The 15,644-nt window shown below is 43.8% G+C and overlaps 1 protein-coding gene across 4 annotated transcripts in view; it reads left to right on the forward strand.

Annotated features, from left to right (window-relative positions):
* Positions 1-14,611, forward strand: part of SUCO (SUN domain containing ossification factor) — a 117,503-nt gene extending 102,892 nt beyond the window's left edge. For 3 of the 4 annotated variants that reach the window (XM_033960959.1, XM_033960960.1, XM_033960961.1), the window contains 2 exons: positions 3,117-3,172; positions 12,485-14,611. In XM_033960959.1, coding sequence (XP_033816850.1) covers positions 3,117-3,172; positions 12,485-12,937 — 509 coding nt within the window. In that variant the 3' untranslated portion in view covers positions 12,938-14,611. Of the gene's footprint in view, positions 1-3,116; positions 3,173-12,484 lie in introns of those variants that run through there. The other variant, XR_004540875.1, reaches the window with a different exon arrangement.
* Positions 14,612-15,644: the final 1,033 nt, after the last annotated feature.

The following is a 15,644-nucleotide window of genomic DNA, read 5'->3' on the forward strand; positions in this document are numbered from 1 at the left end:
GGCACATTTAAGGAGAGTTCTCCATATTTGTTATTTTCACAGTGACACTTTGAGGTACTGAATTAATAATAATAACTTTATTTTTATATACCGCCATACCACAAACAGTTCTATGTGGTTTATAAGGGAAGAGACTGTATACAGACAGCGACATTACAGAGAACTTTCAAATTTACATTGGCTTGTTAAGTTTAATCAGGTTTATCTGGAAGTGTATTACAATGTGATATACATTTATTTAAAAAAAAAAAAAGACGGATGAGGAATATAGGGGTTGGAATGATATTTTCCATAAACAATTTTATCTACCTTCTGATGGTCTACAAAACTTGTCATTGAGAGTTTTTGTGGTATGATATTCAGTATATACAAGCAACTGAATGATTCAACAAGCCTAGTTCCAACTCCCAAGAGTGTGGGGGGTTGAATTTGCCCTGAACTGAGCTAGGAAGTTCAGAATCTACACCTTGATGCCTCCTGGACATGTCCAATTCCCGATCCTTTTATGAATGAAGTGTTATCAGAATGATGTGCTTCAATTCCAGGTAACTTCAGGCTATATAATGTAATACTTGCAATGCAGTTCCAGAAGTAACCCAGACTTAAGAAAACTTTTGCCATATGTAGGATGTCAGTGAAGAGCAAATGATGCCTTAGAAATAGTACTAAGAACCTCTAAAATGGCTGGTGGTGAATCATAGTTGGCGTCAGAATTTTCTTGAGAATATGTAGGGTTTAGCCTGCTGATGGTGGAAATATATTTTGAGGTAAGTAGTGAAACTCAGACCATCATTTTACACTTCAGTCCCTAACCACTGCTGTCTCAGATATATCATAATGGTCCATCTTAGAAACAGTTTTTCTCTCTAAAAGAAATTCCCAAGCCCCACTGATCAGAGTTAAAGACCTTGAAGCTGAGACCAGAAGAGCTCCATGCAAACTGGAGACATAAGAATTCTAGTCTCTTTTCTAGAAAAATCTCCCTATAAGGAGAAGATACAGTTTTTGACCTGATGTGCTGGTTTGCAGGAATTCCACAATGAATAAGTATGAGATTTATTTGCCTTTATCACTAAATAAAGGGCTAAATGAAATAAATAAATTCCATAAACGGTGCCTAGCGGATGATTGACAACCATGGTCAACAGCTCCTGGGAGCTAGCCACTGTTTACAGAATCAGGCCTTGGTGTTTGTAGGAAAATAAATGAATCGTATACTTTGTTCGTAATTCTTCAAACTCTGTTCACAACCCAGAAATGTTCAAGGGAGAGGGGTAAAGTGGTACCACTGTAGGCCAAGTTTTTGGAGCATTTTTGTTCACTGAGTGGAGTGGGCCACCCCCTTCAACCTGGCAGCTCCACTCACCTCTAGTCCTTAATGGACATCTAGGGGCATGGCCTAGTGGTTAGAGCCGCAGCTTCAGCACCCTGAGGTTCTGGGTTCAAGCCCAATGCTGATCCTTGTGACCCTGGGCAAGTCACTTAACTCTCCATTGCCCTGGATACGTTAGGCAAATAGATCTTGTACATATTCATTGTGAAACTCCTGAAAATCAGGCTGGGTTGTTGACCTCAAGAAATGGGTTTGAGAATCCTGCTGTAGATCAAAGTAGCTGACCTGCCTTTTCACCTGGGGGATTTTTTTCAATAATAATAACCTCAGAACATACTCTCTCCACTGTATATGTGATTTGGGAAGGGTTCTTTCTGCAGCAGAAGAAAGAGACCTCCGTAACAATATTAATCACTTACTGTTATGAGCAAGCCATTTTAAACAGCGTGCCCTTATTCATTCATAGATCTCAAAAAAACTCCACTAAACAGTAACAATAACATTAGACACCAGGTTCCTTATCAAACAACAGGAAAATCATTGTGGACTCCTTAAAAAAATGACATTTGGACTGCAGTTCAAACCAGAATATATCACTCTTGCTAGTCTTAGCGGCTATAGCATAGGAATACATTTTTTTTTTGCAGAGACTTTTAAATAATTCAAAAAACATCAATGACTGTATAGTGTTAGCAAAAATCCTTTATTATAAACTACAGGAGTCGCTTATCTGCTCCTCTTCTTCTGGCTTAAACAAACTGCAAAAAACTTGTAACTGGTCCTCATCTCTACACCGCCCTTGACAGCCATGTTTTCAAAAACTCAAATGCTTCTCCCTTTTTTCAATCCCTTCCTGAAAATACACATAGCACAACTACCGCTACAAAATTTGTGAAGATATATCTCCGCTTAAAGTTGACATAACTCGCACCAAAGACGTACTTCTTTAAAAAAAAAAAAAAAAATCTGTGTTCACTTTAAATTTTTCCTGTAGACTCTGAAGAAAAATGAAGACACTTTGCAATGTCACACATGGATCTCATGAGCACATGTGGTGCTTAGCTTCCTGCAGTACAGCACCTCCCATTGGTTCTCCATTTCCTTTGTCTACTGGCACAACTGAATATGTTCCAGCAGTTTTCCTCCCTTGTTGTCAAAACGTTAAATGTGATTTTAAGATTTAGCAAATTTACCCCCTCTTTTACTAATGCATAGTGTGAGTTTCACAGCGTGAGTTTTAGCACCAGCGGTAACTGCGCCGATGCTCATAGAATGCCTATAAGTGTCGAAGCAGTTACCACCGCTAAAACCCGAGCTATGCGTTAGTAAAAGAGGGGGATTAGTATTTAATATGAGATTATTTTTGGTAGCAACTTCAATGTATAAAATGTTTACTACATGGTTTATGTAAATCAGATTTTTAAAATCCCATTAGGAAAAACCAGAGATCTGGGGGCCATTGACAGCCTACTGTAATCAATAGATGCCGTTTTCTATTGGAAGTATATTTGCAAATGGGGGGAGGGGGAGGGTGGGTTGTCTAAATTATATGGAAGGTTTTAACATATAAAGAATATTTATATATTTTTGATTAAATATGAATGGAATGGGTGGGTGGGAAGGGAATAAACTTATGTATCTGAATATATTAAGGAAAGTCAAGTGATGTATTTAATCTTAAATGTTTTATTAATTGTACACTTGATGTAAGTTTTAAAAAATGAATAAAGAATTACAAAACAAAAGGAAAAACCAGAGTTTAATACTATTTTTTCTCCTTTAGTGAATCCGGATGACCTGTACATTGTTGAACCAGTGAAATTTTCCCCAGAAAAAAAGGTAGGTTTTTAAAATAATCCTTTTGTTAAGTTTATATCCCAGTCTTGTAATTTACATGGATTATATCGAAATGATTCACAATGGTAAAGACCAGTGGTCTCAAACTCACAGCCCGCCAGGTACTATTTTGAGGCCCTCAGTATGTTTATCATAATCATCAAAGTAAAATAAAACAGTTTCTTGATCATATGTCTCTTTAGCTATAAATTACAATATTATTATTAAGACTTAGCAAAATCGTCATTTCTTTAAAGGGTTGGAGTTTGAGACCACTGGTAAAAACTATGTAGCCCAGGGGGAGCAGCTTTTCATACACTAAGAGCCAAAAATCCAGAAGGTACAGTACTAAAAAGACGGGAAAAGGAAAATTGAAACACTGAGAAGCCAGCTCTTTCAATCTTCTCATCCACGTATCCCCATAATTTTTTTTTCCTGAAAATCCACCACTACTATGCTCAGTGTCTCTCTCCCCCTTACCCCCTCTCTCTATACTCTGCACAGCATTCCTTCTGACCTTAGTGTGGTGGCAGTATGAGATGGGAGTATTGTGCCATGGGTGGTGGCAGCCGGAGCAGTGCCTAGGGTAAAACAAGTGTGGCAGCAGTGTGTAGCTCATATGCGTGGTGATCTGCCCACTGTTGATGGTTCAAAAGAGAGAGTTTTTTTAGTGACTGAGAGCAAGATAATTTGAGATCAGAACCATGGTGTTTGAAATTAAAAGAAAAAACTTTAAATACAGAAAAAAATGCTTTCTTGTGAACTTTAGGGTGGTCCATAAGACTATAGTAAAAATTCAACTTTTTTTTTTTAATTTTTTTTTTTAATTTTTTAGTTCATGAAAAATTTAAATTAATATTTTAACAACAAAAACAGAACATTCCTTCACAAGACTGAATATGTTCTACCTCTTGTAGATAAGATATGGTTAGAATTGAAGTAGTTTGGTACAAATTTAGAGGTCGCCCTTAGTCCAACAATATCTTCATAATGCTTCTAGCTATGGTAATGTGATTAGAAATTGTTACTTACCATTGGTTGGATACTACATATCTGTTCTTTGAAGCTGTTGTTGGCCATAACAGTTTTATTGTCATTTGAATAATAACTTAGTACAGTGGTACCTTGGATTATCCCAGGACAAGCAGGCAGCATATTCTTGACTGATGGGTGACGGCACCGACGGAGCCCCGGTACGGACACTTTTAGAGTGATTGCACTCTAAGAACTTGGAAAGTTCTAGAGACCGCACCGCGCATGCGCGAGTGCCTTCCCGCCCGACCCCGACGCGCGGTCCCTCAGTTTCTTAGTTTCCGCGGAGCTAAGAAGTCGCATTTTCAACGGCTGTTGAAATATTTTTTTCATTCGCCTTCCCGCTCGCGTAAACTTTTTCGGGTTCTTTTTGCCCTTCCGTTTTTCTTTCTTTAAAAAAAAAAAAAAAAAAACATTCTCTTGTTTTTGTCAAGTTTCTTGATTTGACCCGGCGGGGCCTACTGCCATCATCGAGGCCTCGGCCTTCGATTTGGCAGAAGCCGTTTTTACGTTCATGCCCCCCCAGCCCGGGTTCAAGAAGTGCCAGCGGTGTGCACGGCCTATTTCCCTGACAGACCCACACAACTGGTGCCTTCAGTGTCTGGGTCCGGAACATCAGGCCTCTACCTGCACCCGCTGTGCCACTCTGAAAAAGCGGACTCTCAAAAATCGAGAGATACAGCAGAGACTGCTTTTCGGCACCGACATGTCCGACCCCGCGTCTTCGGCGCCGGTCTCGGTACCTGTTTCGTCGGCACCCACCTCATCGACGCCACGCGATACCGCGTCGACGTCGCAGCATGCAGGTAAGCCGGCTAAGAAGCCTTCCCCGCTGGAACGTCCTCCGGTCTCCATTGCAGAGAGTCCAATCCTGCCGACCGTGAGGCGCCAGCGGAAGCGCTCCGCCCCTATTGAGGTGAGTCCCTCGACATCGGGCTCCTCATCTCCGGGGCGTCGAGCGGCACCGCAGGTACCGCAGAAGAAAAAAGCGGTACCGGTGCCCTCCCTTGATGATCGCATTGCGGCCATCTTGCAGGTGCAGCTGAAGGAACAGCTCAAACAACTCCTTCCAGCTCTCCTGACACCGAGCCCTCCGGTATCGGTCCCCACTGAGCAACCGGTACCGATCGTGGAACAGCCAGTATTGTCACCATCCACTCCTTCGGTACCGGTACGCTTGACCTCATCGGCATCGATGCCTGTCCTTGCACCGGAGCCTAGGTCTCATCACCAATCGGTACAGACATCGGCTCCGGTGCGACCGATAACATCGCCCGGTACTGCGTCGGTGAGGTCGGGTAAGTCGGTACAGAAGTCCCGACACCGAGAATCATCCACCCCTGAGTCTCGGGACCGTGGTCCCCATGTTCGAGACCCTGATCTGTGGGGCGATTCTGAAGAACCTCTTCAGTCAGAAGGGGAGTGTTCATCAGAGGAGGACGAGCCTGTTCTTCAGGATATTTCCTCCAAACCTGATTCCACCTCTTTCTCTTCTTTTTTAAGAGATATGTGTGAATCTCTTTCCATTCCTTTGGAGGCTGAGTCTAAAAAGTCCAAAGCTTTTTTGGACGCTCTTGATTTTGACCAGCCTCCAAAGGAATTTTTGAAACTCCCTTTGCATGACATCCTGAGGGAGACCTTTTACAAGAATCTGGAGACTCCTCTTACCATCCCGGGAGCCCCTCGCAAATTGGATTCCCTTTATAAAGTCATCCCTATTCCTGGTTTTGATAAACCACAGCTCTCACATGAGTCTCTTCTTGTAGAATCCACCCTCAAGAAGTCCTTAGGAGCTAGTGTCTATGCCTCTGTCCCTCCTGGCAGAGAGGGTAAAGCCATGGATAAATTTGGTAAGCGACTTTACCAGAATGCGATGCTTGCTAATCGTTCTGGTAACTATGCTTTTCATTTTTCGTTTTATTTAAAGCATCTCCTTACCACCATGGCTTCCTTTGAGCAGTACCTTCCTGTGGGGAATCGTGAGGCTTTCCATCAGTGCTCTTCAGCTCTTTTCCAGCTCAGGAAATTCATGGTAAGGTCTATATATGACACTTTTGAGCTTACCTCTAGAGCAACAGCCATTTCTGTAGCCATGCGCCGTTTGGCTTGGCTCAGAGTCTCTGAGCTTGATGTTAATCATCAAGATAGGTTGGCTAATGCCCCATGTTTAGGGGATGAGCTGTTCGGAGATTCTATGGACTCAACGACCCAGAAGCTCTCGGCTCATGAAACCCGCTGGGATACCCTTCTTAAGACCAAGAAGAAACCTCCACCTTCACGGCCATTCAGACAGCAAACGGCCTATCAGCGGCGTTTTGTGGCTCGCCCCTTGCAGCCTTCCACTCAGCAACCTAGGAGGCAGCGTCAACAGCAGCGGCAAACACCTAGGCCTCAGCAGCAACAACCAGCTAAGCCGCCTCCTCCACAAAAATCGACTCAGCCCTTTTGACTTGATCCTCGAGGGCATAGCCAGCGTTCAACCATCTCCTCTCCTCCCTCAACCGATAGGAGGACGTCTATCTTTCTTTCTCAGCCGGTGGGAAGTTATCACTTCGGACCAGTGGGTCCTCAACATCATCCGCCAAGGCTACTCTCTCAACTTTCACACCCTTCCGGGCCAAAGTCTACCAAAAGAGTCTGCTTTGCACACTCCTCAATCTGCCCTCCTTTGTCAGGAGGTTCAATCCCTCCTACTTCTGAACGCCATAGAGGAAGTTCCTCTGGACCAAAGAGGGCAAGGGTTCTACTCCCGGTATTTTCTAGTTCCCAAGAAAACAGGAGACCTCAGACCAATCCTAGATCTGCGAGATCTCAACAAATGTTTGGTCAAAGAGAAATTCAAGATGCTATCTCTAGCTACCCTTTATCCTCTCCTCGATCACAACGACTGGCTATGCTCTCTCGATCTCAAGGAGGCCTACACTCACATTCCAATTCATCCGGCCTCCAGACAGTACCTTCGATTCATGATCAATCACTGTCATTACCAATACAGAGTGCTCCCCTTCGGTCTTGCCTCCTCTCCAAGAGTGTTTACAAAATGTCTGGTAGTGGTGGCAGCATTTCTGCGCTCCCACCACCTTCAGGTTTTTCCCTACCTGGACGATTGGTTAATCAAGGCCATTTCATCTCAGACTGTTCTTCTGGCCACCAATCAGACCATCTTTTTTCTTCAACTGCTGGGGTTCGAAATCAACATACCCAAGTCTCACCTTCTTCCTACGCAGAGACTTCAATTCATTGGAGCGGTACTGGACACGGTCCAGATGAGAGCCTTCTTGCCGGACAACCGTCTTTACAACCTCCAATTACTCTGTCAACAGGTGCTGTCCCAGCACTCCATTTCTGCAAAGCAAATGATGATTCTCTTGGGTCACATGGCCTCCACAGTTTATGTCACACCCCTGGCACGGCTTCACCTGCGCACTCCTCAATGGACCCTGGCTCTCCAGTGGTCTCAAGCGACAGACTCTTGCTCACGACACATATCTGTGACATCGTCTCTTCGTCAGTCTCTGCAATGGTGGTTGATATCCTCAAATCTCTCCAGGGGCCTTCTGTTCCATCTGCCTCCTCATCATCTGATCATCACCACAGACGCCTCCCCTTATGCTTGGGGAGCACATCTGAACGAGTTCCAAACCCAGGGCCTTTGGACTCCTCAGGAAAAGAAGCATCACATCAATTTCCTGGAACTCAGGGCAATGTTCTATGCCCTCAAGGCCTTCCAACACCTTCTATTCCCTCAAGTCCTTCTACTTTGCACAGACAACCAGGTGGCTATGTACTACATCAACAAGCAAGGGGGAACGGGCTCTCGCCTCTTGTGCCAGGAAGCCCAGAAAATCTGGTCTTGGGCATCCTCGCGCCGCTTGTTCCTGAAAGCGATTTATATTCAAGGAGAACAGAACTTCTTAGCGGACAAGCTCAGCAGAGTTCTCCAACCCCACGAATGGACTCTCGACCCATCGACTCTTCAGTCCATCTTTGCACAATGGGGCACTCCTCAGGTGGACCTTTTTGCAGCTCCTCACAATCATCAGTTGCCCCAATTCTGCTCCAGACTTTACTCTCCTCACCGTCTGGCAGCGGATGCGTTTCTTCTGGATTGGTCCAATCTGTTCCTTTATGCTTTCCCTCCTCTGCCTCTCATGCTTCGGACCTTGTTCAAACTGAAGAGGGAACGGGCCACCATGATCCTGATTGCTCCACGGTGGCCCAGACAACATTGGTTCTCCCTTCTACTTCAACTCAGTTCCAGGGATCCATTTCTACTTCCACTGTTTCCATCTCTGCTTACACAAGATCAGGAAACCCTCCTCCATCCCAACCTGCAATCGCTACACCTGACAGCTTGGTATCTCTCGGGCTGACTTCAACTGATTCTTTGTTATCTCAGCCTGTTCGCTCCATCCTGGACGCCTCCAGGAAACCAGCCACTCTACAATGTTACCATCAAAAGTGGACGAGGTTTTCTTCTTGGTGTCTCCTACATCATCATGACCCCAGGTCTCTTGCTGTGGAACCCCTATTGGATTATCTGCTTTCTCTGTCTACTTCTGGTCTCAAGTCTACTTCCATCAGAGTTCATCTCAGTGCCATTACGGCTTTTCATGAGCCAGTCCAGGGGAAACTCCTTTCAGCTCATCCCCTGGTCTCCAGATTCATGCGAGGTCTTTTCAATCTGAAACCGCCTCTCAAAGCACCTCCGGTGATCTGGGATCTGAACTTGGTTCTCTCCGCCTTGATGAAGCCTCCATTTGAACCCTTGGCTACTGCCTCTTTCAAGTTTCTCACTTGGAAGGTACTTTTTCTTATTGCTCTCACCTCTGCCAGGAGGGTCAGTGAGCTACATGCACTAGTTTCTGATCCACCTTTCACTGTCTTTCATCACGACAAGGTGGTTTTACGTACACATCCAAAGTTTCTCCCTAAGGTTGTTTCTGAGTTTCATCTCAACCAATCTATTGTCCTACCTGTTTTTTTCCCTAAACCTCACTCTCATTCCGGGGAACAGGCTCTTCATACTTTGGACTGTAAGCGGGCTTTAGCTTACTATTTAGACCGCACTAAGCCCCACAGATCATCTCCCCAACTTTTTTTGTCCTTTGATCAGAATAAATTGGGACGTCCTGTTTCTAAACGTACGCTATCTAATTGGCTTGCTGCGTGCATTTCATTCTGCTATGCTCAGTCCGGACTGACACTGGAAGGTTCTGTCACGGCACATAGAATTAGAGCTATGGCAGCATCTGTAGCTTTCCTCCGTTCCACGCCCATTGAGGAAATCTGCAAAGCTGCTACGTGGTCCTCAGTCCATACTTTTACATCTCATTATTGTCTGGATACTTTCTCCAGACGGGATGGACATTTCGGCCAATCTGTTTTGCAAAATTTGTTTTCCTAATGGCCAACCTTCCCTCCATCCCTCTTTTTGTTAGCTTAGAGGTCACCCATCAGTCAAGAATATGCTGCCTGCTTGTCCTGGGATAAAGCACAGTTACTTACCGTAACAGGTGTTATCTAGGGACAGCAGGCAGATATTCTTGCGTCCCACCCACCTCCCCGGGTTGGCTTCTTAGCTGGCTTATCTTAACTGAGGGACCGCGCGTCGGGGTCGGGCGGGAAGGCACTCGCGCATGCGCGGTGCGGTCTCTAGAACTTTCCAAGTTCTTAGAGTGCAATCACTCTAAAAGTGTCCGTACCGGGGCTCCGTCGGTGCCGTCACCCATCAGTCAAGAATATCTGCCTGCTGTCCCTGGATAACACCTGTTACGGTAAGTAACTGTGCTTTACGAGCATAATCCGTTCCAGGAGCATGCTCGTAATCCAAAATGCTCGTATATCAAAGCAAGTTTCCCCATAGGAAGTAAGGGAAACTTGCTTTGATATGTTCCCACCCCAAACCTTCCCCCCCCCCCCGCCGCCATCATGCACCCCCCCCGCCGTCACTTGAGATCCCCCAACCCACCCGAACCCTTTTCTTACTTCCCTCCGCATCGCCGGCATCAGCATGTCCTGTGCCCGAAAATCTTCTTCCTGTGCCGGGCCTTGAGCGAAGTAAGAAGAGGGTTCAGGTGGGTTGGGGGATCTCAGGTGGTGGCGGGGGGTGCCCGATGGGGGGGGGGGTGCATGATGGCGGCGGGGGGGTGCCGGATCATGGGGGGGGGGGGGAGGGTGCCGGTTCTCGGGGGCGCTCGTACAGCGAGGCAAGCTCAGTTTACAAGGCACCAAATTTGCGAATGTTTTGCTCGTCTTACAAAACACTCGCAAACCGGTGCACTCGTAAACCGAGGTACCACTGTACTAGTACAGCTGCAAAGCAGAAAGCTAGGTTAGTGCTAAATAGGCAGTTGAAAACTGAGTTGATGTTGCATTTTAGGATAAAAACTAAAAAGTAAGCATTTCAAAGACTAGAAGTAGTGCTGAAGTATAGCTGCTAGGAAAGGGCACTGATGAACTGTCCAGTTCACATCTTCCAACCAATGGGGGATATTCTCTCAAGGCTGAACCTCCCAGTACCCTTTTATTCCCTGGTCTATTAAATTAGGGGTGCTTAGCCCCCACATCACCTGTGAAAGTTTAAAGCTGGATTCTGTTAAGTTGCCATGTGGATATTTTACAACTTAGAATGATCAGTTGATATTTTCCATATAATATCATCCCCTTGGTATCATATTCAAGTAGAAAGATAAGTACTCACAAATTTGTAGAATTAGGTGGTGGTAAAATGATTTTAATTTCTGCATTCACCAAGTACCATAAGTCTCTTAACTGGCTGAATGCCACCGCTCAGAGCACAGCAGTAAGTTGTCCTCATAAACTGTAAAAAGGGACATTGAATTTGAAATATTGCAGTTAGGATAAAATCTACATTTACAGTTCATTTACATTTTACTTTTCTTAATAAACTATACGCTGGTTGCCATTCACACTGTCTTGTTGACCCAAATATGTCGTCGGGTGCAATTTTAAGCCAAAGAACGATAATAATACCTTGATTTTTTTTTTCCTTATATTTCAGTGGTATAATGTTAACAGTATTAAAGCAAATAATGCAAAATACATAGCAATAGAAAATTTTGTAGTGGACTCATGTTAGTCATACAAAATGATGATGAGAATAGAACCACTTAAATTTTTTTTTTCATGTTGTTTTCAAAGAAATCAAAACCAAAGGATGGAAAAGAGGATGGCTTTTATGTTCCTTATATACTTAGGGGGGAGATTCATTAAGGTGCGGTATTCGGATTCGGCAACCAGTGGTATCCCAGTACTGCATGTTGCTGAATTCCATCTTATAGGATTAACACTGCTTGTAAGCCACCTCGCATGCAGTGTTATTTCTGTGGCCCAGGCTATGCAAGGCCATGACTTTCCCTCTTGAGAGAACCCCCTCATACTATTCAATGTAAACTGCTTTGGGTGAATATCTTCATGAAAGACATAGAGCTGGGGTTATTTTACCATAATTTTTCAGCCTTACAGCAACTTGCGGCATATCACAACAAGTTGTATTAGGCAATTAGCATAATAATAAGATGCAAAACATGAATTTGCATGTTTTGCGTCTCATACTGAGTAACGCTCAGTGACTTAAATATCGCCGTACTATTCTTGACCCTGCAGCATTAGGACTGTTTTAAGTCGAGATAAGGACCATTTTCAGCAACTTAAAGCCCTAACATTGTTTGATAAATTCCTCCTTTAGTTGCAATGATCATTGAAGTGAGTTAATCAAATCTTGTCCTTTTATGGGTTTAGAGAACATCATTCATTTGGATGTTTTTTGCATTGCCAGACCTAGAAATCTTAGGGCCCCTTTTATAAAGCCACAGTAGTGATTCCTGGTGCAGCAAAGGTGATAAAGTCTCTAGAAATTGGATGAGCTTCATTGCATTTATCACACCGGAATTGCTACTGTGACTTTGTAAAAGTGGCCCACAGACTTACCCCCTCTTCTACGAAACCTCGCTAGCAGTTTCTAGTGCAGGGATCCATACTGAATGGCCTGTGCTGCTCATAGGAACTCAATGAGCATCAGGAGCAGTGCGGGCCATTCAGGGCTGCTCTCTGCGCTAAAAAACGCTAGCGCAGTTTCGTAGAAGAGGTGGGGGTTAATATTGTGCTCATGGGACAATTCAGGGGGGGTAAATCTCAAATAAGAGCACATTCTTGAAAACATTTCCTCATTCCAGCTAGATAGCACATACTATCTTAATCACTTATGGATTTTCTGTTATCAATATGTACTAATGCTTTTCATTTTTTTCCCTGATGCAGAAAAAACGATGCAAGTATAAAAGTGAAAAAATAGAGAACATAAAACCAATTGAGCCATTCCATCCTGTGGCGAACGGTGACCTAAAAACCAAGAAACCCTTCACAAATCAGAGGGACTTCTCAAACATTGGGGAGGTTTATCATTCATCATATAAAGGACCTCCATCTGATGGGAGCTCAGGGAGCTCAGAGACATCTTCACAGTCAGAGGAGTCCTACTTCTGTGGCATTTCTGCATGCACCACCCTGTGCAATGGGCAGCCCCAGAAAAACAAAACTGAAAAAAGAGCTATCAAGCGCAGGCGCTCTAAAATCCAAGAACAAGACAAGCTCATCAAAACGTTGATACAGACTAAGTCTGGATCCATGCCCAGCCTGCATGCCATCATTAAAGGCAACAAGGAGATCACTGTGGGTTCATTTGGGGTCACAGCTGTTACTGGCCGTATCTGATGTCTAGCTCAATTTTTCAGGCTGGAGATTATTTGTTAGAGAACAATTTTTATGGTATGCAAAGTTCTCTCCCAAGAGATATTTAAGGGATTTTGTCCAGCTTCGCCGAAGGCATGGACATGCATCTTTCTGAGGTTACAACTTAAAAAGCGGATCATCTACTGGATGGACCATCAGGGGAGGGGATTCTTTATAGTAATTTTTTCACAGTTTAATTACTGGGAGAAAGAACATTTTGAAGCCCTGTTTGTTGGGTGGAATAGGGACGAAAGCTGAATCCCCTTCCTTTAACTTTGTTCCTTCTACCTGTACCGTCCCGTATTTATGTGCCTTTTGTCTATTTATAATGACACTGAAAGAGGAATGAGAATGTGAGTGTTTGAGAGGTCTGTCATTTTGTTTTAAGGTTTGGTTTCCTTTTTGTAACTTTTACAGCTTCGTTTTTTTTTTTGTTTGTTTGCAAATTGAACACTACAGTGCTGTGCAAGGTTGGGGGTACTTGTCCTATGAGTAGATTACGTTATGGGTCATTTCCTGGAGAGACGGCAATATGTAGACTTGTGGGCAAGAGTCTGGTTTTGCAAGGTCTGATAGCAAAGTGTAAATGTTCTACAAAAGTTGAACTGCTGTCATGTAGAGTAGAACCAAATCTTTGTTCAAGGGTTTTCGATTCTCTAGTTCACAAGTGACTTGAGAGCCCCAGGTCAACACCTAGCTCCTTATAATTGGCGTGAACCATACTTAGCTTGTCTGTCTGATACCAACCTATGAAACATGTTGTTTGAATGACTGATGAAGCTGTTCTCTTTGTCTAACAATGATCGCCTAAAAGTGTGGTGTGTCACCTCAGATCAAGAAATACAATACAAATTGATTACGAACATAATTTAAGACACTCCTAGTTGCTCTGATTGTCAGTACCTCTGCGTTTTAAGTTTTGCGGTACTTAAATTCTAGCTAGTTTACTTCTTGACTTGTGGCAATGATGTTTGTATGCCTTAAGAGCAGCTCCTGCATAAAACCCCATGTTCAGTTAAAATGTGGGGCGCTTGCAGTTACAGGCCGCTATTCTGTATATCTTGGCTAGTTCTATTGGCATTGAATGGCGCAACAGATCTGCCGTTGTCTATATGCTAATTTGCATACAACAATCTAGACTGGTTTGAAAATGTTTAGTGGTTGGAGGGCAGAGAATACATACCACAGCTTGTGAGGACAATAGACGGTTGTTGCTCAAAGTTAAGTCACTTTCAAGTTTGATATCAGGACTGTTGCATTATTTATGTAAGTTCTAGCAAGTTTTAAGGTGTTCCCTGTAGATTATTAAAGGAAGTTTGAATTAGATATTCTGCAAAAGCAGTTGTAAAAAGTACAATAATCATAAGCCAGATTTTGCCTTGTTTTGTTAGGACTAATGTTCTGTATTGCAAGAATACTTTTTTCCTCTTGACAGTCATTCATAGGCCTTTGTTTGAAACAGTTGTGTCTATCCCAAGAGATCAGCGAGCCACATTACTAGAACCATTGTAATAGCTGGCACCACAGCTGGAATGCCTTGCAGATGCCAAAGATTGAATGGGCTTCTCTGACACTTGAGAGATAATCCTTCCATAATATATAAAAAAAAAAAAAACCAAAATCTTGGCCATCTGCTACCTATTTGTGCCTGATTTAGAGAAAAATATTTTAGGAAATGAAGTCTGTTCTCCCTTTAGTGAAATCATTTTTGGAAAGGGGGGGGGAAATTAAAGAAATGCAGGGAACCAGATTTTCCAGCGGTCCGGAACTTGCTGGATTAATAATGGACTCCATCATACATTACTTATTTAAAAATCTAAATACAGACTAGGGTAAAACTCCACGTGCCTTTCTGGTACCTGGCCAGCATTAGAGCTTCCACCATGCAGATATGATCAGAAGCTAGTTCTAGGTGGATAATCTAAAAGTACATCAATTTAGCCCAGTTCAGAACTGACCAGAGGATCTGGGTATGAGCCCACTAGATGCCAGGTGTTTCACAGGCCTCTGGAGATATCCCAGATTTCTAAACTGAAGTAACTGCAATATGTGGGTGCAGTAGGTGGCCAGCATAATGAGAAAAACTTTTTAAATCCCACACACAATGTTTGCATTCAGTAAATTGTGTTGATTGCTTATAAGGGGTTCATAGACAACTCGGCGAAAGACAAAGGCGCGCACCGACAACTGAGCGCAAGACGGAGGCGCATGCCGAAGAAAATTACACTTTTTAGGGGCGCCAACGGGGGATTTTGTTGGGGAGCCCCCCAGTTTACTTAATAGAGATCGCGCCGGCGTTGTGGGGGGTTTGGGGGGTTGTAACCCTCCACATTTTACTGTAAACTTAACTTTTTCCCTAAAAACCGGGAAAAAGTGAAGTTTTCAGTAAAATGTGGGGGGTTACAATCCCCACAACGCCCCCACAATGCGGCGTGATCTCTTAAGTAAAGTGGGGGGTTCCCCCCCACGCCCCCCCCCCCGTCAGAGCCAGAAAAACAGTAATTTTCTGCGGCGTGCGCCTCCGCGTTGCGCTCAATTGTCTGCGCGCGCCTTTGTCCTGACACCCTTATAAGGAGAGCAAAACCCCCCCCCAAAAAAGTATAGTTTTAAAGTGGTAGGCAACTGTTGAAAAACAAAGGAATAAAGTTGTTCAGTAAGTGAAATGTCTACAGAAAACTGAAAATCTAAC

Source organism: Geotrypetes seraphini, chromosome 10, assembly GCF_902459505.1.
Source record: "Geotrypetes seraphini chromosome 10, aGeoSer1.1, whole genome shotgun sequence".
NCBI lineage: Eukaryota > Metazoa > Chordata > Amphibia > Gymnophiona > Dermophiidae > Geotrypetes > Geotrypetes seraphini.